Source organism: Lissotriton vulgaris, chromosome 4_1 (assembly GCF_964263255.1).
Source record: "Lissotriton vulgaris chromosome 4_1, aLisVul1.2, whole genome shotgun sequence".
NCBI lineage: Eukaryota > Metazoa > Chordata > Amphibia > Caudata > Salamandridae > Lissotriton > Lissotriton vulgaris.
The window spans coordinates 1,474,985,168-1,475,007,976 of NC_141691.1; the positions used below are offsets into that span (position 1 = coordinate 1,474,985,168).

The 22,809-nt window shown below is 49.4% G+C and overlaps 1 protein-coding gene across 1 annotated transcript in view; it reads right to left on the bottom strand.

Annotated features, from left to right (window-relative positions):
• The window catches only part of PRKDC (protein kinase, DNA-activated, catalytic subunit), a 2,818,033-nt gene that overhangs the window by 1,552,743 nt on the left and 1,242,481 nt on the right, over positions 1–22,809 (bottom strand). The window contains exon 47 of the mRNA XM_086965729.1: positions 10,909–11,046. Coding sequence (XP_086821855.1) covers positions 10,909–11,046 — 138 coding nt within the window. The remainder of the gene's footprint in view (positions 1–10,908; positions 11,047–22,809) is intronic.

Sequence of the window (22,809 nt, forward strand, 5' to 3'; positions counted from 1 at the left end):
GTCACAGCACACGGCGCGGGAAACTGGCGAAGGAGTGGCGCAGGAAAGACGCCAACCTGCGTGGAGGGACGAGAGGGACCCGGGGAAGTCCCTAAAGTCCTCCGCTGAACCCGGTGGCGCCGCCAGGGCCAGCAGCCGCCGAAGCAGCGTCACCTCGGCCTCGGACAGGATCGCCGCCTGACCAGAGGAGCGAGAGGGGCTCGGGATGCATCCCGAGCCCTGGCGACCTCCCCCAACACCACAGGGACTCCCACGGGAGTTTGCGGCGAAGCAGAGGCGCCGTGGTCCGAAGGAGGGACCCCTGAAAGGCTGCACCCTAACGGCACAACATCCTCCAAACTTGGATCCGAGCCAGTCGGCGCCGAAGCCACCGGCGACGCCACAGAAGGCCCCGCACACTGCAAGGGATCCGATGACGTTCCAGGAGGGGAAGTAGGAGTAGAAGCCAGCGAGGCCTGCAAAGCCGCCACATATGTCTCCATCTGGGCTCCAGTCGCCCCCACACCAGGAAACGGCGAATAAGGGGACGACACGCGGGGCCGCACCACCCGCGGAGAGCTCATGCCCCGAACAGGGCGGAACTAACCCTATGGGACAAACTGCGACACTTACCGACAAGTGAGCGACGTTCTTGTGACCTGGGAGAGGTACAATGTCGACGAAGGAAGAAACGGGTTCGAGAACACTCTGCAGTGGTCGGGCGGTGTGATGACGCCGACCTGGACATGCGAGCTGAGAGAAGTTTCATTTGGTGCTCCCGCCGGGACTTCGGTTTCATCTGCTAGCACGCCTCACAATCCGTGGAGTTGTGATGTCCCCCGAAACACCACATGCAGATGGGGCGACATCAGGAGTCCACAAGACGAGCACGTCTTAAAGCCCGAAGGCATTCACACACTGTCCCCACACACACGCAATAAAGTAAAGGGATAGGCCTAAACAGGCCCAGAGCACGATCCGGATCAGCGTTGCACACGGAAAAGCAAAAAAACTGACATAGGCGAGGCGGGGTGGGACTTATCTGACCTCGCTGACATCACGTGCGCAGACGACGCAGGGGCGGAGTCAAGTGGGGGCGGAGTCGAGTGGGGGCGTCCCCCCAGCACGCAGGGACGCTGTGGCAAAAATATTTTTTTCCGGATTCACTTTAACGCCTGGGGATAATTCTACATGAAGGAATCTGTGGCTAGTAGTCTCTATCAGATGCTCGAGGCAATGTAGACAGGGAGGGGGAAGCTGCTGTACTCACAACCTGTCGAGCCGATGGGAGGTCTTCAATCTGGCAGATGGAGTCGGAACTCTCTATGGGAAAGAAAGCCGCCTTGTCAGCAGCCGAAGTTTCGGAATGATCTTCCCCCTCAAGGTTCTGGGTACCGAAGAGGTCTGGAGTTTTCTCTTCGCTCCTGCACGACATCTCCAGTCGACAGGCCTGGGAGTCTCGAAGGGTCTTCTATGACCAGAAGGACCGACATGCGTCACATGCAGTCTCGTCATGCTTGGGTAAGAGGCAGAGATTACAGAACTGGTGGAGATCGGCCCAGGAATACTTTGCTCGACACCAAGGGTATTATTGAAAGGACATCTGTTCCATCACAGCAAAACATGTTGAGAGCGGACCAAACAGAAGGAAAGAAGCCCCGACAGGCAAGCCCCACCAGAGGCCTGAGTCCACCTGCGTACTGTCCCGAAAGGTAATTGGAAGCTTAGAGCCAATACAAGAGGAAAGGGGCAAATGAGATCAAAAACAATACTGGTGAAGAAACTGGGCCCCAGAATCGAAAATGCAAATGCTACTTACCAGTATGCATCTGTTCTTGGCATGTAGGGCTGCTGACATTCATATCTGTGCATAGATCGCCGCCTAGTGTTGGGTCCGGATGATTGCACATTGTTGTCCTGGAAGAGTCTGTGAGAAGTTGGCCCGATATGCAGCGTTCGCTATTCTAGCGACCGCTATGTATCGTTCCAAACGACCCTTATGATGATTGGTTGTAAGTCAACCTATAGACCAGCTATCCTAGTAGCGTGGATACGAGCAGTCTAAGGCTAAAGACTCGAGAGGGCGTGTTAAGCCAGCTGTTATACCATCACATACCCCTTGAACACCAAGTGAAAGGACACCACACAAGGGTTATGAAAATAAACAGTATATTTATTAAGAATCACAACAGCCCTGTACTCTTTATGAGGACAGGGTACTAAGCACAAACCAAATCTCTTAGGAAAATACTTCAAGTGCACAATTAAAACAAGTGTCCGAGGACACGGAAAGGTTAAGGTCTCGGGCGGACCCGATAAGGCAAGACGGAAGCGAGGGACTCGGGACCCTAGAGTAAAGAGGCTATGCAGGCACCGAAATGCCGAGTTACCTAGCCACGAGGGCTGCGGCTGCACAAGTCTTACAGGCGTCGGGGTCTTCGCTGACGAGCCAGGAGCCGGAAGAAAAGGAGTTGCTGGCCGGCGACCAGTGATGAATAGTTTGTGGAGATCCAAGCCTGGATCAGAGATTGATGATACCTGAAAGCAGAGGGGACCAAGTTCGTACTACTAGCCAGTAGTCAGAGGGTACCAGGAAGGCACCGGTTGGCCGTCACCTCGACCAGGTGAGTGGGCGACGCTAGGCTCTGCAGTCTCACGGACCAGGAGGCGTTGTCGGCGACCACGGTGGAGGTGCGAGCTGTCCCACGAAGGATGATGCTGTCGGCGTCGCTGGGCCCAGGATGGGGCAACAAGCCTTGGCAGATCTCAGGGCCACGTGGAGGGCCTAAGATGGCGTCTTGAGTGGACCAGGAGGGTCCGGGGTGCTTCTCGCAAAGATGGAAGCAAGGGCCAGTCTGGAGCAACCAGACCAGCAGTGTTGATTGTCGAATGTCGTCACAGAAGGGCACAAGCCAGCGGCTAGTGACCAGACAACGGGCTGAGCAGCGAGCAGAAGGGCCCCACGCAGATCGTGGAGATGCTGGGAGACTGCACTTCGGTGCTGGAGCGGCTCAGGGTCGGGGCTTCTCGGACCCCAGAGCACTCACCAAAGAATTACTTCGATGGTCGTGCTGGTTAAGAAAGCGTGCAGGTTTTGATGATGGCCGGTCCCTCGAGGTCTCGTCGCACCCACAGATCACAGCTGAGCTGATGACGTGGGTAGAGGTCAGAGGTGCCAGGGAAGCCGGTTCTCGTCGAGCTGGGCCGTCGGATTCCTTGAGGAAGGACTTACAGCAAACTGCAGAGTTCTTAGATGGTGCCCGCTGATGCAGGGTGACTACTCCTTAGTCACAAGGGAGAAATCTTGAGAAGAGTCTCGAATGTCCTTTCGTAGAAAGTAGTTCTTGATTCAAAGATGATCTACTTTGGAAGGGTCCCCGCTCCCGTCTTTATCCTAAAGAAAGGGGTGGGTACATGACTAGGTCCTGCCCTAAGGGTGGGACCAGGAAGGGGGGTAGTTACACCCCTCTCCCCTGCCGGACTTTCCCCAGGCCAGGGCTGGCGCCCCTGGAACTGGTTCTGACCGGCAGATGCGTAGTGAGCACCGGGGTGCCACTCCGCAGTCACCTTCTCGCAAAAGCCCTACCTACCCAGAATACACAAACCCTGTCTGGGACGGTGCGAACACCGCCCTCGACAGGAAACCCTTTGTCCAAGCTATCCTCGCTGGAAGGACTCCCAGCAGCAGGAGGTCAGACTCGTGTCTGTGGTGGCAGCATCCATTTTGTGGAGCTGAGGCTTTAGTTAACTTTAACCGGGGTTCACAGTTACGTACATGTCGTGTCCCTCTAGAAGGGCGGAATGCTAACCTCGTCGCCAGAATTGGTGAGGGGGCAGCATCCCGATTCGTATGACACCTTACTCGACATGCCGTGATAACGCGACACCGAAGTTACCGATGTGGTACGCGTTATCATGGAACAGCCATTGGGTCTTGATTCCGCAAGCTGCAACCGGGCTCGGCTCGGGCCAGAACCTAGTTCACACGAGCCCACGCACTCTGCCTTCAGGATTGTCAAGGCCTGCCATAGGAGTGACTGATAGGAACTCGGGTGTCCATTGTATGGTTAGATATAGAGCTACTATACCTAAAGCAAAGGGTGATTACACGACTTTGCCCCAGCTGTCATGCAGCCAGTTGTGTCAAATTTAGGCGGCCAGCCAGGGGTGGCATAATACATGCTGCAGCCCCTGGCGGCCCTGGGTACACCTATGCCCTGCGTTACGGGGTCTGATAAGGTGGCCCAGTACCAATTGGTAAATGCACCTAGGGTACATATCGTAATTTAGAAAGAGAACAGCCAGGCTGTGGGTCTGATTGGCAGGCCCACAGCCAGAGAAAGTCGTAAACCAGTGAAACAAAAGCAAAAAATCTGGGTGATCATAGGATTGCAGACCCTACTCTCCTACAGAGTCTTCGAAGTATCACGAGATAGGTGGCTCCTCCCCTGGACTACAGTGCGCATGGGCATCGCCTCCATCCCCAGATTGTTTTTAGCCATTGGCAGAGATGGAGTGAACTATGTGAGTGATGACCATGCTATGAGCATATATATATATGAATACTGCAGCTGCTACAGGCGCCGGGGAGGAGGGCGGGCGATATGAATGTCAGCAGCCCTATATGCCAAGAACAGATGCATACTGGTAAGTAGCATTTGCAGTTCGAGGCATGTGGGCTGCTGAATTCATATCTGTGCATAGAATACATAGCAGTCCCCCTCTTATCGGCGGCCGCCCGTGCCAGCTGCAGCAGTTTGAAAAAGTGTTCTGAGAACAGCCTGACCAACAGCAGCCTGCTGTTTAGAGTGCACGTCTACACAGTAATGTTTAGTAAAAGTGTGTGTGGTAGACCATGTGGCTGCTCTACAAATATCCTCTAAGGGAATGTTCCCAAGGAAAGCCATAGAGGCCCCCAACTTTCTGGTGGAGTGGGCTCTTGGTGGAATAGTGAGAGTGCGTTTAGCCTTAGCGTAACAGATCTGAATACATTTCACGATCCACCTAGCGATACCAGCTTTGGAAATAGAATTACCCTTGTGGTGTGAGGCAAATGCAACGAAAAGTTGCTTGGTCTTTCGAAAATCCTTTGTCCTGTCAATGTAGTACATTAAGGCTCTTTTAACGTCAAGGGTTTGGAGCATCCGCTCCGCCAGCGACTCAGGGTTTTGAAAAAACACTGGCAACTCAATTGTCTGGTTTATGTGGAATTGAGATACAACCTTGGGTAGAAATTTAGGGTTAGTGCGGAGCACCACCCTGTTAGCATGTACTTGGAAAAATGGTTCTTGGATGGTGAGTGCCTGCAACTCACTAACCCTCCGTAGCGATGTAATTGCTACTAAGAAAGCCACCTTCCAAGTCAGAAACTGAAGCTCACAAGAGTGCAGTGGCTCAAAAGGAGGACCCATCAGCCTTGTAAGAACCACATTGAGGTTCCATTCTGGTGCTGGTGGTGTCCGTGGTGGAATGACCCTTTTGAGTCCTTCCAGAAATGCCTTGATAGCAGGAACCTTGAAAAGTGAAAGGTGTTGCCTATTCTGGAGGTATGCGGCCATAGCAGACAGGTGAATGCGGATGGAAGAATACGCCAAATTGCATTGGTACAGATGGAACAGGTAACAAATGATGTTCTGAATGGAAGCATCCAGCGGGTCAATGTCGTGGTTTACACAGTAAACGACAAACCGCTTCCATTTAGCCGCATAACATGCTCTAGTAGTGGGCTTCCTTGCCTCCCGAATGATGTCCATGCAATCGGGGGGAAGATTGAGGTAGCCAAACTCTAGGACTTCAGGAGCCAGATCGCCAGGTTGAGCTGTTGCGGATCTGGGTGCTGAATGTCGCCATGGCTCTGCGTCAGAAGGCTGGGTGTGAGATGAAGCCTTTGATGCGGTACCACGGAAAGTTCCAGAAACGTGGTGTACCATGGTTGGCGAGCCCACGTTGGAGCAACCAGGATGAGAGTCATCGAGTGCTGCCTGAGCTTACCGCGCCACCAGCGGTATCAGAGGTGCTGGGGGAAAAGCGTACGCAAATCTGCCTGACCAGTTCATCCATATCGCATTGCCCTGCGATTGCGGGTGCGGGAACCTGGCGGCGAAGCTTTGGCATTTTGCGTTCTCCCTTGTGGCGAACAGGTCTATCTCTGGATGACCCCACCTTTGGAAGTACGGTTGGAGTACTGATGGATGTATCTCCCACTCGTGCATTTGGTGGCTGTGCCTGCTGAGCAGGTCCGCCATCTGATTGTCCTTGCCTGGGAGATGCTCCGCCATGAGGAATATGTTCCTCTGAATGGCCCACTTCCACATGCTCTGAGCCAGATGAGACAGCTGCGGAGAGTGTGTGCCTCCCTGTTTCTGAATGTAGTACATGGCCGTCATGTTGTCCGTCCGGATCAATACGACCCTGTTGCACAGATGTACTTTGAATGCCTTTAAGGCCATGAAGATCGCCATCAGTTCCAGTACATTGATGTGCATCTTCCTTTGCTGTAGTGTCCATAGTCCCTGCACTGTGTAGTGGAGTACATGCGCTCCCCATCCCTGGAGAGAAGCGTCCGTCGTCAGGATAATCTGTGGCACAGGCTCTTGGAACGGTCGGCCCTTGCAAAGGTTTTGTGGATTCCACCAATGCAGAGAGTTGTATGCACGACCGCTCACCAGTTGCCCATGAGCCTGAGTCCACTGACGTGCTAGGCACTCCTGAAGCGGACGCATATGTAACCTCGCGTGCGGGACGATGGAGATGCAGGAGGCCATCATGCCTATCAACTGCATGAACACCTTCGCTGGAAGCGAGTGCTGAGGTCTGAATCGTTGGATCAGCGTCTGGATACTGGCGATTCGCACTGAATTTGGCTGCGCAGTGGCTGCCAGAGTGTCTATTGTCGCGCCCAGATACTGCCGTATATGGGCGGGTTGGAGATGGGATTTTGGGTAATTCAGCGAGAATCCCAGATCGTGCAGGAGATGAATGGTGCGGGACACGTGGTCGGCGCACTGCTGTTCTGACTTTGCCTGAATGAGCCAGTCGTCCAGATAAGGATAGACGTGGATGTTCTGGCGTCTTAGATGCACCGCTACAGTCGCCAGACACTTTGTAAAAACTCTTGGCGCTGTGGTGACCCCGAAAGGCAGAACCCTGAACTGGTAGTGCTGGTCTTGAATTGTGAATCTGAGGTACTTCCTGTGTGAAGGATGCAGGGGGATATGAAAGTATGCATCCTTCAGATCCAGCGTAGCCAGGAAGTCTCCCTGTCGAAGCAGGGGGAGGACTTGCTGCAACGTGAGCATATGGAAGTGCTCCGATAGAATGTACCAGTTGAGGGGCCTGAGGTCCAGGATGGGCCTGAGGGATCCGTCCTTTTTGGGGATTAGAAAGTACAGAGAGTAAACCCCTGATCCCCTTTCTTGCAGTGGCACGAGCTCTATTGCCCCTTTTTGCAGCATGGCTTTGACCTCCTGCTGCAACAAGTGCAAGTGCTCGCCGGACATAGGACGGCTTCTTGGAGGTATGTTTGGTGGAGTGGAAGTAAGTTCCAGACAGTAACCGTACTGGATAAGAGATTTGACCCACCTGTCCGTGGTGATGGATTTCCACGCGGGCAGGAACTGCTGGAGTCTCCCCCCGACCGGTGTTGTGTGGTCGGGGGGCAGTGACAAGGCGTCACTGTTTGTTGGTGGTGGAGGACCTGGAGCTGTTGTTTCCACGTCCTCTGCCTTTGACGTTGTTGCCCCTGTAGCCACCTCTACCCTTGTTGGTGTATGAGGTTTGGGTGTTGCTTTTAAAGTACTGCGTGGATTGTGATGCCTGACCCCTTGAGGTGCCTCTGTTTTTGGAGCGGCGAAAGGAACCACCCCGAAACTGCTGGGATTGGAGGGCCCCCATAGACTTAGCAGTGTCCGTGTCTTTCTTCATCTTTTCAAGGGTTGCATCCACTTCAGGGCCAAACAGGTGGTCTGGATTAACTGTTTGATTTAAGATGGTTGTCTGTATGTCTGGTTTAAACCCTGATATTCTAAGCCATGCATGTCTACGCAGTAACACACTAGTGTTGATAGCCCTGGAGGCGGTATCAGCCACGTCCAGTGCACACTTAATGGAAGCGTTGGTGATTAGCTTCCCCTCCTGAATTAACATTTCAGCACCCTCTTTGTACTGATCAGATAAGTGCTGCAGAAGTGTTTCTAGGGTGTCATAGTGCGCCCTATCGTAGCGTGCAAGTAGGGCCTGCGTGTTTGAAATGCGCCAAATATTAGCTGCCTGTGCAGCAATACGTTTTCCTGAGGCTTCAAAGATCTTCGATTCTTTATCTGGGGGAGGAGCATCACCCGTGGTTTGCGAGTTTGCCCGCTTGTGCGCGTTGGATACAACCAAAGAGTCCAGTGGCAAGTGTCCCTTGATGTACGTTGGATCAGTGGGCGCTGCCTTGTATTTTTTGTCAATACGAGGATTGATGACCCGCGCCAGAGTGGGATCCTTGAAAACCTCAGGCGCGTGCTTCAGCACCCCCTTGAGCATAGGCAATGTCTTGACAGTCTTTTCAGCCACTGAGAAGGTGTCAAACAGAAAATCGACATCCACTGGGTCCGCATGGAGGTCGACCTCATGGTTAGCCGCAGCTCTCTCAATCAGAGCGTTGAAGGCTGCTGAGTCCTCTGTTGGAGAAGTTTTTGCTGCAAAAAGTTGTGGTTCATGACCTGACTGAGGGTCCTCAGGGTCGCCTCCAGCAGACCAAGGTTCATTGACCTCCTCCGGATCCGAGTACGCTGGATAATTGTACTCGTCCTCCTCATCTCCGTCGCCTTCCCCAGCGATAGAGTGAGCTGGTGAGAGTTCTAAATTTTGTGGAGATGCAGGCTCCACAGGGGCAGAAGTACCCGCAGAGCCCAGCTTCTTTTTGAGTGGAATACGAAAATGTTCCAACACCGGCTACGGGGTGATCTTCCTTTTAAGGAGAGAGAGTTTGCCTGTGTTGGCGTCGACGATAACCTCTCGACGCTCCTCGTCCGCGAGTGGCTGGAGCCGAGGCTGCGACACCACCAATGATGCTTTCGGCGCCGACACCAGCTTCGAGGGCGCCCCGGGCCCGTGCTTTGGAGCGAAAGCCTTCGGCGTCGTCTTCGGCGGCAGCGTGAAATGGATTGGCGTCTGCGCCTTTGCCGGTTTCTGTGGAGGCTTCGGCACCACATCCGTCGGTCCGGGAGCCAATGCGTCCTTCTGAATACGTTGAAGGGACTCCGTGACCTTCTTGGTCAAGGACGGTGAGGGCTGGACCGGCTCGAGCGATTCCCCCGAGTCCGGAGTCGGTCGGCGATCAAAGGCACGGTCTTCGGAGCCGACACATCACCACCCTTGGCCTTGTCGACCGGAATCGGCGCAGCCAGAGCTTCGGGGTCGTCTTGACGAGTCTTCGAGGCTCTTTTCGGGTCGTCGACCTTCTTCGGCGCCGACGCGGCCGCGTCGGTCGTCTTCGTCTTCGGCTTCGACACCGGGGTCTTCGGGTCGGCCATCTTAGCACGGCTCTTGATGTCGGCGGCCATTTTGGACGTCTTAGGCGCTGAGGCCTTTGGAGCCTTTAGTTTCACCAGTGCGACTTTCACTTTCGGTTTCGACACCGCTGGTGTGGACCCTGATGGCTTCACTTTCGGTTTCTGTACCGGGAGTGGCGCATCACCAATGTCCGTGGCCGGGCCCGGAGGCGGGCCGTGGGACGAGTAGTAAGGTCTTGGGTAAGGCCCGAAGGCGATCCCTCGACCTGGGCCGTATAATGGGGATTGACCCCTGAGTCAGTCTGAGGATGCTCCTCCTCTGAGCTATCCTCCACGGTGGCAATGGCCCCGTCGTCGTCCCCTACCTCACCGACGACTTCCTCAAATTCCTCGTCCCCCGCGTCGTAGTTGTCATCCTCCGACGCCAGGCTGGAGTCCGAAACTTGTAGGACGGTGTCGTCATCAACGTCTTCCTCAAAGATGTTGTCCGGCGGGGGCGCCGATAACTGGGCCTGGAGTCTAGCGGCCCTACGAAGCTTGAGAGTCTTCTTGCACCGGAACTTGGAGCAGGCCATACACCTGGCCTCATCGTGGTCCGGCGACAAACATTTGTTGCACACTGGGTGCACGTCGAGGTGTGAATACTTTGAGGTGCACACCGGGCACCTCTTAAACTGAGTCCGTTCCATGTTGAGTAGTCTGGAGCGTCGTGTAGGCCCGTCCGCGCCGACAGCACGCGGAAGGGCAGCAAGTGTTCGGAGCCGATAAATAAACAAACCCGAACGAATGACAATACCGACGCAAACCCTAAAGACCTTTTGGTCTCAAGTTAGAAAAGTTAAACAACTATCGATTCCGACAGAGGGAACCGAAACACATCCGAACCCAATGGCGGAAAAAAACAATCTGGGGATGGAGGCGATGCCCATGCGCACTGTAGTCCAGGGGAGGAGCCACCTATCTCGTGATACTTCGAAGACTCTTCCAGGACAACAATGTGCAATCATCCGGACCCAACACTAGGCGGCGATCTATGCACAGATATGAATTCAGCAGCCCACATGCCTCGAACCAAGCACCACGACAAAGTCAATCTAGAGCACCAAAGCACACGTCGGAACCTGATAGCGGAAAAAAAAAACCAATTTAACAATGAAGCCGATGACCATGTCCATTGCAAGTAAGAGGTAGAGTCACACTACTATGTGACTCAAGAAGACTTCATCAAAGAAAAACATTTTGCACACATTCAAGCCCAACACAAGATGGCAGGAGTATGCATGGCATGTTTATCTACAGCCACATATGGCTTGGACATGTATTGCAAGTACTGGGGAAAGAAACTGACCCTTGTCAGTGGGAAGTATAAGTAAAGCAAGAGTGCTCTCAAAATGCTACTATAGGGTGCACACTGCACTTCACCAAAACTGACCTCTTCCACCCTGGGTGTGATCTGATTTTGCTGCATGTGCTTGATTAATCCGATCATGGAAGACATGCACTCATGCTGATTGAGCTCATCCATCTCCAGCTCCATAAAGTCTCCAAGATTTGCCGGTTCAGCTTGCTCCTATGAGAAGAAAGCAACAAAATGGACATCTTTACAAATGAAAAAAACACTAATTGGCAAAGTAAATAGGGCAGGCATTCATATGGTAAAGCGCGCCAACAAATGCATGAACAAATGCTGTTGTGGTGGTAATGACAGAGGTAATGGTGATGTGGTAAGGATAGTGGTGGTAATTTTGACAATGGTGGTGGTTTTGATGGTGGTAGTAAAGGTAGTGGGAGTTAACAGCATGCATGCAAGCTCTGACAATATTTAAAATGCCTACAGGAAATTACAAATAGGATTGATTTCCATATAAAATAGATGGTTGAGATAACGAACTAATTGAGAATATTTTAGATGTAAAATAGCCCTTTATATACATTAAAATGCAAGCACATCATTGTAGGAGGAAGAACAATGTACTTGCCTTCGATAACGCTCTTTCTGTTGGATTTACTAAGCAGATGCCTCCATTTGTGAATAACCCAATGCGCCATACTGGATCTAGATTTTTCTCATCATTTCCCTCGTGCCAGTAGGTGGCGTTGTAAGGCTCTGAATCCACATATACTTGCCTTGCAAGCCGGTGTTGGTTTCTTTCTTGACTCTGTTGCAACATCGGACATGGTCCCAAGACAGATAAGAGTTCATTAACACCGTGTATATATTTAAATTAGGATCTTTTGAAGTGGGAAAACAACATTCATTATACAGAAAAGGGAGGTAGATGGCTTGATGATGAATCTGCAGTTATTCACCAGAAAGAGCATTACTAAGCGTAAGTAACTTGCTTTCTGATATATACTCAGGACAGCAGATTCATCACCTTGTGAATCGATACCAAAGCAGTACCCTGCCAGATAGCGGGTCTGTGCAATAGTCAGACAGTAAAGTCCTGCAGGACCAAAAAAGCAAAGCGCGCCACCTGGTCCCCTTAACTCCACACTATGCCCCTCCCTACCAAAAGACCTACAGATGTCTGACAGATGTCCAAGATAGGTGCTCCACCCACCAATGCGGTTGTCACAGCCCTGGCAGAAGAAGACCTCTGGAAGTTGCTCATTTGCCATAGTGTAGCAAATCTTTATCCAGACGACTATCTATGATTGTTGTTTTCTGCACTGCTGGTATATGGTTGCAGGAGAAGTAGTACTTGCAACTCATTCAGGGGACAAGTTGACCTTATAGCTCAGAACAAAACTGCCTTTACAGACAGAAAACACAATAAACAGGTATGCATCAGCTCAAAATGGTGTGCACATCATGAATGTTAGGACCAAAACAAGGTCTTAATGTGGCATCAAAAAGGGTTTGAGTAGAAACATGTATTAGCTGCTCAAAACATGCATTACAACAGGTGATCTGAAGAACAATGGTTGGTCAGTTAACCGAAGAAAGGCCGGAAGGGAGACAAATAATCTTTAACAGTAGTCTCAACAAGTCCTTGCTGTGCTAGAGAAAGGACAAAGAACACATCAGATTGCTGGTCCTGAAAAAGTTTGATGTGCTGAGTAGACAAAGCGACAATTTCTTTTCCAACGCCAAGCATAAATGGTTTTGATAAATGGACTTCATAATGACATGTACAACCACAAGTAGTGTTGTCCGTGAGGCCCTGCCCTTGTTTCCCTTTGAAAGATGGGAAGAACGCTTTTTTTGCCAAGCAAAGCGTCTGCAACATTAACAGAATGATGTGGAGCTAGCTTTCTGCCAGAGACCACTGTCCTCTGATCTCCAGCTCTCCAGTACAGCCTTCCCACCTTGACAATTATTTAGTTATGACCCTCATGTCTGGGTGGGTTAGGAAGATCGGTATGCCACTGGTAGAATGGCGGACTGACACTACCACTCCAGACCATTTGCAGTCTCCTAAAAAACTGGATGGAATTCATTAGGTTCCCTTGGTACTGAACCAACAGATTTCAGATCCCACTGTAGAGCCTATATGTGCCACTTGGTGTAGTCCATTACAAAGATGCCGGAGTCCAAAAAGTCTCAGAGCCTCTCTAACTGAGACTAAGGACAAAGGTTGAAACATCGGGACTCATTGAGGAAGCAGAAAAGCTCAAAACTGCACCCTATACAGAATGGCTCAGATGAAGGGGAGCCTCCATGAAAGAGTAAGGGGTGACTTCAGCACATTGATTAAAAACGTCAAGGATGTCAGGAGTTTGTAGTCATCTGGAGGTGGTCCACGACTGACAGAAAAGACAGCCTTCAACAGCGACCTGTTGAGGTATGGGAAAAGTGGTATTCCCAACCTCTGAGGATGGGCAGCAATCACTACAATCTCTTTTGTGAACACCCGAGAAGAGGGGGGGGGGGTCGTGGCGGGCACTTGTGAGGTTGAAGGGGAGCACAGAGAACTGAAAATTATTGTGGCCAACTTGGAACTGCAGGTAACCCGGGAGGCTTCTGCCTATGGGCCTGTTCGTCATCGGGCCGGTGCTGCAATGCCCGACGGACACCAGCGAAGGGGCTCTTTGGGGTAGATCTTTTTGGTGAAGCCATTTGGTGCGTGTGGGTATGTGGAATAAGTAATGTAGTGAGTGCAATGTGGTATTAAAATAGGCTTATTGAAACCCTATTGCCTACATTTTATTCCTAGGGTTCACTAACCTGACTAAAAACAATGGCACCCTAGCGGGGTGCAATGATCTTAAAAGGTGTGTGCGGTGTTTAAGGTCGACATGTTTCTTGCCTAAGGTAGCCCCTAACGGGTCTTGTAGCAATTCATCAGGACCAGTAGTTTAAAAGAATTATAATACGTCTTACACTACTGCAAAGTTGATGCCAAAAGTACTAGGAATGCAATAGTTGCCAGCTTTGCGAGTGAATACCAGGTCCGATTTACCTGGTAGTGAACGACCAAACAGGAAGAATGGAGATAAAAACAACTCTAAGGTGCTGCGTGACAAATACTCAGCAGTCGTAGACAGATAACAGGAAGTGATGCCAGTATAGATCAGGTGATGGCACAGGGTTCAATGACCATAGGGGACTCAATTTGTGGCTAATTTGTGATGCGACAATATGGGATAGGGATATTGAGGTAGTCCTCAAGTGGAATACTGCTCCTTTTATTAGTCGGGTTCAAAAAATGTTGGCATGACCCGCTAATCGCATTAGAAAAGCGGGGACTATTGCGGCATATACTGCTTTCATGCGTGTCTCCGTAGCAAGAAGAGGAACTTCCGTACATAATCACAAGACGTTTGATTAATCGCTCTTAGCAGCAAACACCAATGACCAAGACAAGACAACATATATTGTGACGGGACAGTCGCTCTCAAACGTGTCCCAAAGTGGAATGTGCCACCTTAATCATAATATTGCACGATCACCCCGATGCCCATTGCGATCCGAGAAAACAGGTAAGACTAAAACAAGACAAACCAACACAGATTATAATGCCAACAAGTGGAGTGGCATGGAGTAGCTAGCCTCGCCCCAATCGAGGCTGGGTGCGGTGGCGCTTGAAGTGAAACAACATGGAGTGCATGATGTCCAAAACTCGAGTGGTAACACCAACTCACACTAAATAGTGCAGGTCTGTGTTGACAGGAGAGTTTAAGCAGAGCAAACCGTTAATCACAACCTGAAAATGGGTAAATAATGGTACAAGGAACAGGCATGTGATTAAGATGACAAAAATACTAGAGTCTATTACTAACAACGGAGGTTGGGGAATAACTCAAGGACGCTTATGTTGGGGGCTGCCCCAATGATGTGAAATCCCCCTCTGCAGTACATGGACTAACACCCTCACGGTGGTATTGATATATATATATATATATATATATATATATATATATATATATATATATATATATATATATATATATATATATATATATATATATATATATATATATATATATATATATCCAAACAAAGTGCCCTGAAGAAATGAGACATAATTAGCCTTGAAAGTGAAACGCACATTGAACTTACTAAAGTGAAGAGTTTTGCTCAGATCACGGACTCTGTGTCTCATCATGCATCAGGGGACACTGCATTGAGTACACGCCCACTGAGGGCTGAAATGGAAATAAATAAAGCCGGAAATTAAATGGATGCGAGCCTCAATGAGATGTTTTTGGCAGCCCATGAAGAAGGGGCCTATGGCCTTGAAACGCGTCGGCATTGTAATTAATGTTGGAGCAGGAAAGCAGGTTGCATCATAATGCCAGATGGCCTGAATGCTGTTGTGTGCCCTCTCATTGCTTCAAGGCACTTTGTTTGGATATATATATATATATATATATATATATATATATATATATATATATATATATATATATATATATATATATATTCACCCTCATGATTGGTCACAAACACTTGAGGGGCAAGGCACTTAGATCCCAATCTGAGTCGAACTAGATATAAGTGGTTGATGATACTGTCCCAACGGTACAAACTAAGTGTAACTTAGTACTTTTTGAGTTGATGTTTATAATGTTTGTGCCCCCTCAACTACTCCTGTTGCCCTCGGGCGGGGTTGCCTCTGTGGTATGTTTTTACAGAGGTGCGTGAGGGGATCTAGTTGGACATTTGTTTTTTTCTAGTCCCACCTGATTATGTGTGGCCCCACTCATAGACTGGTTGGGCTGGCATCAGCAAAGCATGTTGATGTTCTGATTACTCTAGCTCACCCCAGGGGATATAGTCATGGAGTCCTGTAATGTGGGAGGAGAGCCTAAACACCCAGTTTTGCTTCTTCCTAAAGAGGGCTTCCTTGCTTATTTGGGGATGGGATTCCAGGATAGTCCAGTGTAAGTCATTGACGGTGTGACACATTGTAGTAAAATGGGCACACATCTTGATGTTTGTTTTCTTACATCTAATGTTACTCTTGTATTCCGTTATTCTGGTTTTTGCAGGACGTGTTGCCATCCCCACGTATTTAAGTAGACATGGGCAGGTGATCAGATGGAAGCTCCCAACCGAGGGTTATGTATAATTGATCGGTGTGCAGTTCCTAAGTGTAAGTGAGAGTGTTCGGGTCTCTTTGGCGGAGATCTTTTTGGTGAAGCCGTTTGGTGCGTGTGGGTATGTGGAATAAGTAGTGTAGTGAGTGCAATGTGGTAGTAAAATATGTTTAGGGAGTGTGAGGGCACTTTTTTCACAGAACTGGACACTTACACTTAGGAACTGCACACTGATCGATTATACCTAGTCGTCGTTTGGGAGTACGCGTGCAGGACCCGCTTAAAAAGCTCCTGGTTCCTCTCGTGAGGAGAAAGCATTTTGAACTTGTCATTTTTGAGGAAGACGTTTAGTGGGCAAAGATCTAAAATTGAAGCCCTCGGTTCTTCTTTAGCACCATAAAATAACAGAAGTAGCATCTAATCACTATTTCTGATTTTAGCAACCTCTCAACGGCATCCTTGCCCAAAAGGGGCTGGACTTCCCTTTGGAGAATATACAACTGGTCCTCCAGGAGTCACTGTGGTGTATAGAGGAAGGGTGGACCAGGAAGGTAGGCCATATTCAGCCTGAACAATTTGAAGCACCTGTCTGTTCAATGTGACTCTTTGCCACCCATGGAGGTAATAACATATCCTATGTCCAACATAGTGAGAATGTGCTAAAGAGGACAAGCTAAAGGTGTTTGGACATTTCAGCTGGGGAGGGGTGAGGGTAGCCGACTGGGTATTGTAATGCTGCTGAGGGTCAGGATGTTGTCCACCTGTTCCCCCACCCCTACCTGAAAAGCACCGAGCGGTCTTGACACTGCATCTACTGGATGCCCCTTGAAGAGCACAGTCCTGTTGGGGATACTACCACACAGCATTGAAAGCCCAAGGAAGCACGCTGCAGTTCCGCTTTCTTTGAAGTGCTCTAGGGCCAAATCGGCTTTGTCTCCAAAAAGGCATGTTCCATCAAATGACATGTCCATCAATGATGCCTTGATGTCACTGGAGAAGCCTGTGGACCTGATCCAGGCATTGTCGTGAAGCACCATGCTGTTACCAAATACTATATCCAGGCACTTGGTGGTGTCCAGCCCCAATCTGATGACATACTTTGCAGTGTCTTGTACAATTTAAGCAATCAAATTGGCAACAACAGGGAGCACAGATAAGATTTCACTTACCATGTCCCATAAAGCATGCGAGTAATGTTCTAGAGTTCTGGAGTGGACTAATTTGAGGGCTAGGCCGGCAGATGAGAATAATCTCCTTGCAAAGGCTTCCATGTGGTTAGATTCCCTATCTGGGGGCTTTCTAGGTAAAGAGTTAGGGTTCAGCCTGCTCGTGGAAGCTTGCACCATAACACTGTTGGAAGTAGGGTACTGGAGGAGGGAAGATGGGTCCTTGGAGTAGGTCTTTACCATTTGGCAATTTGCTTATTCACAGACAGGAAAGCAGTCGATGTGCTCATTTAAGTATCTATTAAGTATCTATTAGAGCGTCATTGAATGGGAAGAGTGCCTCAGAAAAAGTATGCCCAGTCTGCAGAACATTGGTTTTAGCTCTACTGAGGACAGTTCCACAGCCCTTCTAACTAAAAATGCAAAAGATGCTAACTCTAATGTGGAAGGGATAGGTGGAGAGTTCAGGCCGCGACGTCAGAGCACTTATCAAGCCCACTGGCATCTTGAAGATCTAAAACCAGATTTCTTCTTCGTAAAGTTGTGAATCGTCATCTCGATCATCGCCATCATGGGGGATCTGGATCCATAAAATGTGTCTATAGTAGTAATTAATGTCCCATCCGAGTCGCAATGGGGCAACATTAAAGGTGTTTGCAGTCGAAGTGGAAGCGACTGTGGTAGAGGTGAAGCTATTTGCTTCAGAGTTTGAAAGGACAATCAGTTCTTCCTCTGACATCTATTTGATGCATGGGGAACCGAGTAGGGTCTTGGCGCTGGCTGACAAGTTGAACAAGCATCCACCTTGGAGTCATGGCAGGCCCCAAAGCGGGGTCAAAAGGCATATTGGCCTGGGGATGGATCTGCCAGTGGTAGACAACTGGAGGCCTTCTAGGAAACTTGGGCCCATAGGAACACCAGAGGGAGCTGAATGAATAAGTTACTTACTTTCGGTGACGCCTTATCTGGCAGAGACAGGATCTAGCTGCAGATTCCCCCAACTTTGAATTATCCCCAGATGCCAGACTGGATCTGTAAAATCCTCTACGGTAGTGCCACTGTGCATCGGTTGAGGGTGTTGAGCAACTCCATGGTGACGCTTTCCACCGGATGTGACGTTGATAAGAGTCCACATAAGCCCTTCCCTGACATCACGTAAAAAATGATAACTCCCATAGGAGTTTTAATCATGACTACAGCCTGAACTGCTGGACAGAATAACACCAAATTTGGCAGAAAGGCAGATTTGGTTACGCAGATCATGCTTTCAGTTATTTGGTGTAAATCTGTTCAGTAGGTTGAGAAATGATCTTTGAGCCCTGGGGACAACTACACCCGGCTCTTTCTTATTAAAACAATAGAGGGGGGCAGTGCGACGCCATGATCTTGGACTTCTAGAAGCCCTGGGGACTACCACCTCCAAGGGGCTTTGTTTTTAACCCCTTCGCTGCTAGGCCTTTTCCCCCTCCTATGCTAAGGCTTTTTTTGGCGTTTTGTGGTAGTGCGCGCTTAGGCCCTTGTAACTTTTTGAACACAAGGCCAAATTTGCGTCCTTTTCTTCCAACATCATGTGGATTCTAAAGGCGTCCAGGGTTTGTGGATTCCCTTGGAGGGGTCCCAGAAATTAACCAAAATATAGTGATTTTTTTGTTTTTTTCAGAAAAATGGGAAAAACGGGCTGCAAATGAAAGCCTCTGGGTTTTTCCCTGAAAATGTTATCAAAAAAGGGTTTGTGGGGCTGAAATCTCCATTTTCTCAGCTTTTAGAGAATGACAGTCTTTTGTCAGAGAACTGACATTTTTCACACAGTTTTGGCATTTTTCTGGGACATAGCCTATTTTTGCTATTTTTAGAGCTTTCGACCTCCTTCCAGTTAATGGTAGAAATGAGTTTGAAAGCAATAATGGATCCTGGAAAGCTGTACATTTTCGAAAAGTAGACAAAATTCTGAATTCAGAAAGGGGTATTGACATTCAATACCACCAGCTTTTGCAAGAGAGGTTACCTGGGTTTTGAGCCCCATACTAGACGGCCATCTAGGGAAACCTACCAAACCCATACATTTTTGAAAAGTAGACACCCGGGGCCTTCCAAGGAGGTATGGCTTGCGTGGATCCTCCAACGTTCCTGTACCCAGAATCCCTTGCAAACCTCAATTTTTGCTGAAAAAAATCAGTTTTTTCACACTTTTTTTGTGTCGGAAAGCGTGGCGTCACTGGGCTTACACAAATTTCCTCCAACCCAGCGTTCCCCCAGGTCTCCCGATAAAAATGGTACCTCACTTGCATGGGTAGGCATAGTGGCTGCAACAGGAAACGGTTCAAATCGTACGGTGGTGAATTTACAATACCCAATTGCAAATCGACCTTGATTTTTGGGGGGGGGCACCTGAGTTTTTGGCCCGGGGCTCGGTGGTATTCTTTGGAAAGTACCAAACCCAAACAGTTCTGAAAAGTAGACACCCGGGAGAGTCCAGGGAGGTATGGCATGCGTAGGTACCCCAATGTTTTCCTACCCAGAACTCCTTGAAAACCTTAAAATTAGGTAAAAATAACAGTTTTCCAAACATTTTTGCGTGTGAGCTCCATGCCGGCAAAAATGTCCTACCACCCAGCGTTCCCCTTTTTCTCCCGAGTAAAAGGATACCTCACTTGTGTGGGTGCCCCAAAGCAGAACAGGCCAAATATGAATTTTGAAAAAGTAGTATTTAAGTTTTACAAGTTAAGCCCCCCTGCCTTAGTCACAGGCCTTGGGCCCACCCACACAAGTGAGGTATCATTTTACTCGGGAGAACAAGGGGAACGCTGGGTGGTAGGACTTTTTTTCCGACACGGAGATCCCACTCAAAAAAAATTGGAAAAGTGATAATCAGCTTCCTATAAACTAAATTTAAATCCCTGGTGCTAGTGGGGGCATTTCCGCCGCACGATCGCGACGCTGTGCGCGATCGTGAGGCAGAAATGCCCTGCACAGAGACACCAGGGGAGAGGAAAATCTCTTTCCTCTCCCCTGATGCTTCTTCGCTGCCCCAAACCCCCGCCGGAGTCCAAAAACCTACCTTTTCCACCGGCGCTCAGGAAGCAAATGGCTTCCCGAGCGCAGGGAATCCCTGATGATGTCAGCGCGCGCTGTGCACGCTGACGTCATCAGGGATTCCCGGGGGGGGGGGGGGGGGGGGGGCGGGGGCGGCGGCGCCCCCCCAGCAAAACAACCAATATCGGAGAACCTCGGGGGGAGCGCCAGCGCTTCCCCCGAAGGTGGGGCTGATGACGAGCTGGCCTTGTCATCAGCGCAGCGCAGGTAAGCGCCATGATGAGCCCAGCTCGTCATTAGCCCCGAAGGGGTTAATAAAGGAAGGGGGGGGGGCGCATGGACCCCCCTCCTGGGCTTCTAGAAGCCCCCGGTTCCACCACCTCACTGGGGCAATTAAAAAAAGTGGCAGGGTGCCGTATGGACCGTGGTCCAGAAAGGGCTTGGTCCCCAAGGGCAAAGATTATCTGTACCACCTCAGGGTGGAGACACCACTTATGGTTGGCTCGATGACACAGGCTCAGGCTGTTAACTCTTGAATTCAAAGAGCCAGCCTTGAGGTTCTGTAAATTGCGAATTCGTTCGTGCTCAGCCTCCATTTTGTAGCCGCCGCCATTTTGTGTTGCCCTCACTCAGGCAGCACGGCGAGCGCAATGTTTTTGTCGTTTCTGCATTTACGTGTCAGGTGGCTTCTTCGCTCTTGTTTACTGAGTGTCAGGGTCTGGCCGAGAACACTAATTCCTGTCTGAGCTGATTAATCCCCGTCCGGACCATTTGTTGGTTCACACCATTCTTTCCTGTAGGTTATCTTATCTGCTGTCCTTCGCTACACGTCTCATGCATTCTCCTGTTTCATGACTGTCCTTCTAGAGCATACAACTGTGTTTTCTCTACTCGTAAACTGGATTGTGTGGATTAGTTTGTAATTTACTTAAGGGGTCGAGTGACAAACAACCACGGGAACTTGGGTTACCTAAGACTTAAAGCATTGACTATAACATTTGCCTATGCCTCATGCTCTTGTGTGTTTGTATTTTGCATTGTATTGTACCGTGTAAGCCTGTGCGCCACGGAGTTAAGTTGCGGTCTCTTTTGAACCTCGTTATATCAACGACTTCTAAGACCACTGTACTAGCTGCAGCTAATAAATACAATCTTCTACGCCAGACGAAGAGTCTGTGTCTCTGTATTTGACAAAGCAGGTGAATTCTGGGGATTTCAGGCGTACCCTGCGCTGCCGGGCCTTAAGGCTACGGTTCTCCAACTGGCGCCCAACGTGGGGCGACTGCAGCGGTAGCAGTTGAGTCCGGAGGTCGTGAGGAGCCCCGCAAGAAAATTCCGGAGGAAGCGCACCACGTGATCGACCCCTGTATGTCGAAAGTGGACCGAAGGTCTTTTACAGTGCGGCTACTCCTTTCTGACGGCTGCTGACGACTGCTGCCCTGATGGCGCCCTGCCTTGGACCCTTTGATGACGTTTGGTAAAGCGAGACGATAGACGGACCTTTGCTGGTGTGGGACGATTCTTAGCTAAGTATTTGGTGGGTCGCTCCCACAAACTTTGTTTTGTTCCGTTTTTGGTTTTTATTCAGTTATTGCAATACCTGAAGCCAAGGGGTGAGTACGTTTGTGCTGTTTTAATAATTCATACCCCTTGTTGTTTGTGAGTAGTCTAGAGAAGTAACGATGCCTGGACTAAGTAAGTCTAAAATAATTTGTTGTTTAGGTTGTACTAGGGATTTATGTCCGATTCCTCCAGTTGGAACTCCCACTTATGAGCTCTATTTGAAACATGGTATTGGTCCCATTACCTTTAATGAGACATGGGTCCGATACACGGAAAATAGTTGAGTTTTAAGATGGCCCCAAAATGGTAGTTTTGACCCCGCCATATTAGATGATTTGGAAGAGATTCTGTTTAGAAGGAAAGCCCGGCCGGCAATGTTTGACTCTTTTCGCCTTTGGCGTAAGGAAGCCAAACAGAAAGAAATTAAGCAAGCGAAAAAAGATAAAAAAGCACAAGACATGTCAATTATACAGGCTGCGCAGCAGTTTAAAAATAATGAAGTAGATGGTGCGAATGAGATATTGGAACGACAACATCGCATGGCGACAGATAGATGCTATCCGATGTTGCCTACTTCTCCTTCAGATAAAAGTAAGGAATTGGAAGAAGATTCCTTAATGTCTTGTTTATTGAATTCACCTCCGCCCTATGCCGAAACTCCTAATACACCTCCATTACCCCTCCTGTTGTTCAACAAGTGGTTGCTCCATTTTCGGTTGTTCAGCAAATGGCTCAACCTACTAACGCTCCTTTGCCTGCCTCTGCTCCGCCTTCACATTCTGTAATTCAGCCCCCACCTTCTCTACAATCCCCTGCTCCTGTTCTTCAGTCGGCTACGTTTCAGTCTCCGTTGCCTTCTACATCTGTAATGCCTCCTATTCTCTTAAGGGATTCTCCTACCTCACAGAGGAGAATAGCAGATGCTGTCTCGAACTTCTTTTCTCCTCTTCTTGGGTCTTTGAATCTGTCTCCAGCTTTCTCTAGACGACAATCTCGTTGTCAACTTCCTCTTACGGACGAGAAAGTAGTTTTCGGATCTCTTGCTCGTAAATGGATTGAGAAAGGACTGGAATATAGTAGAGAGG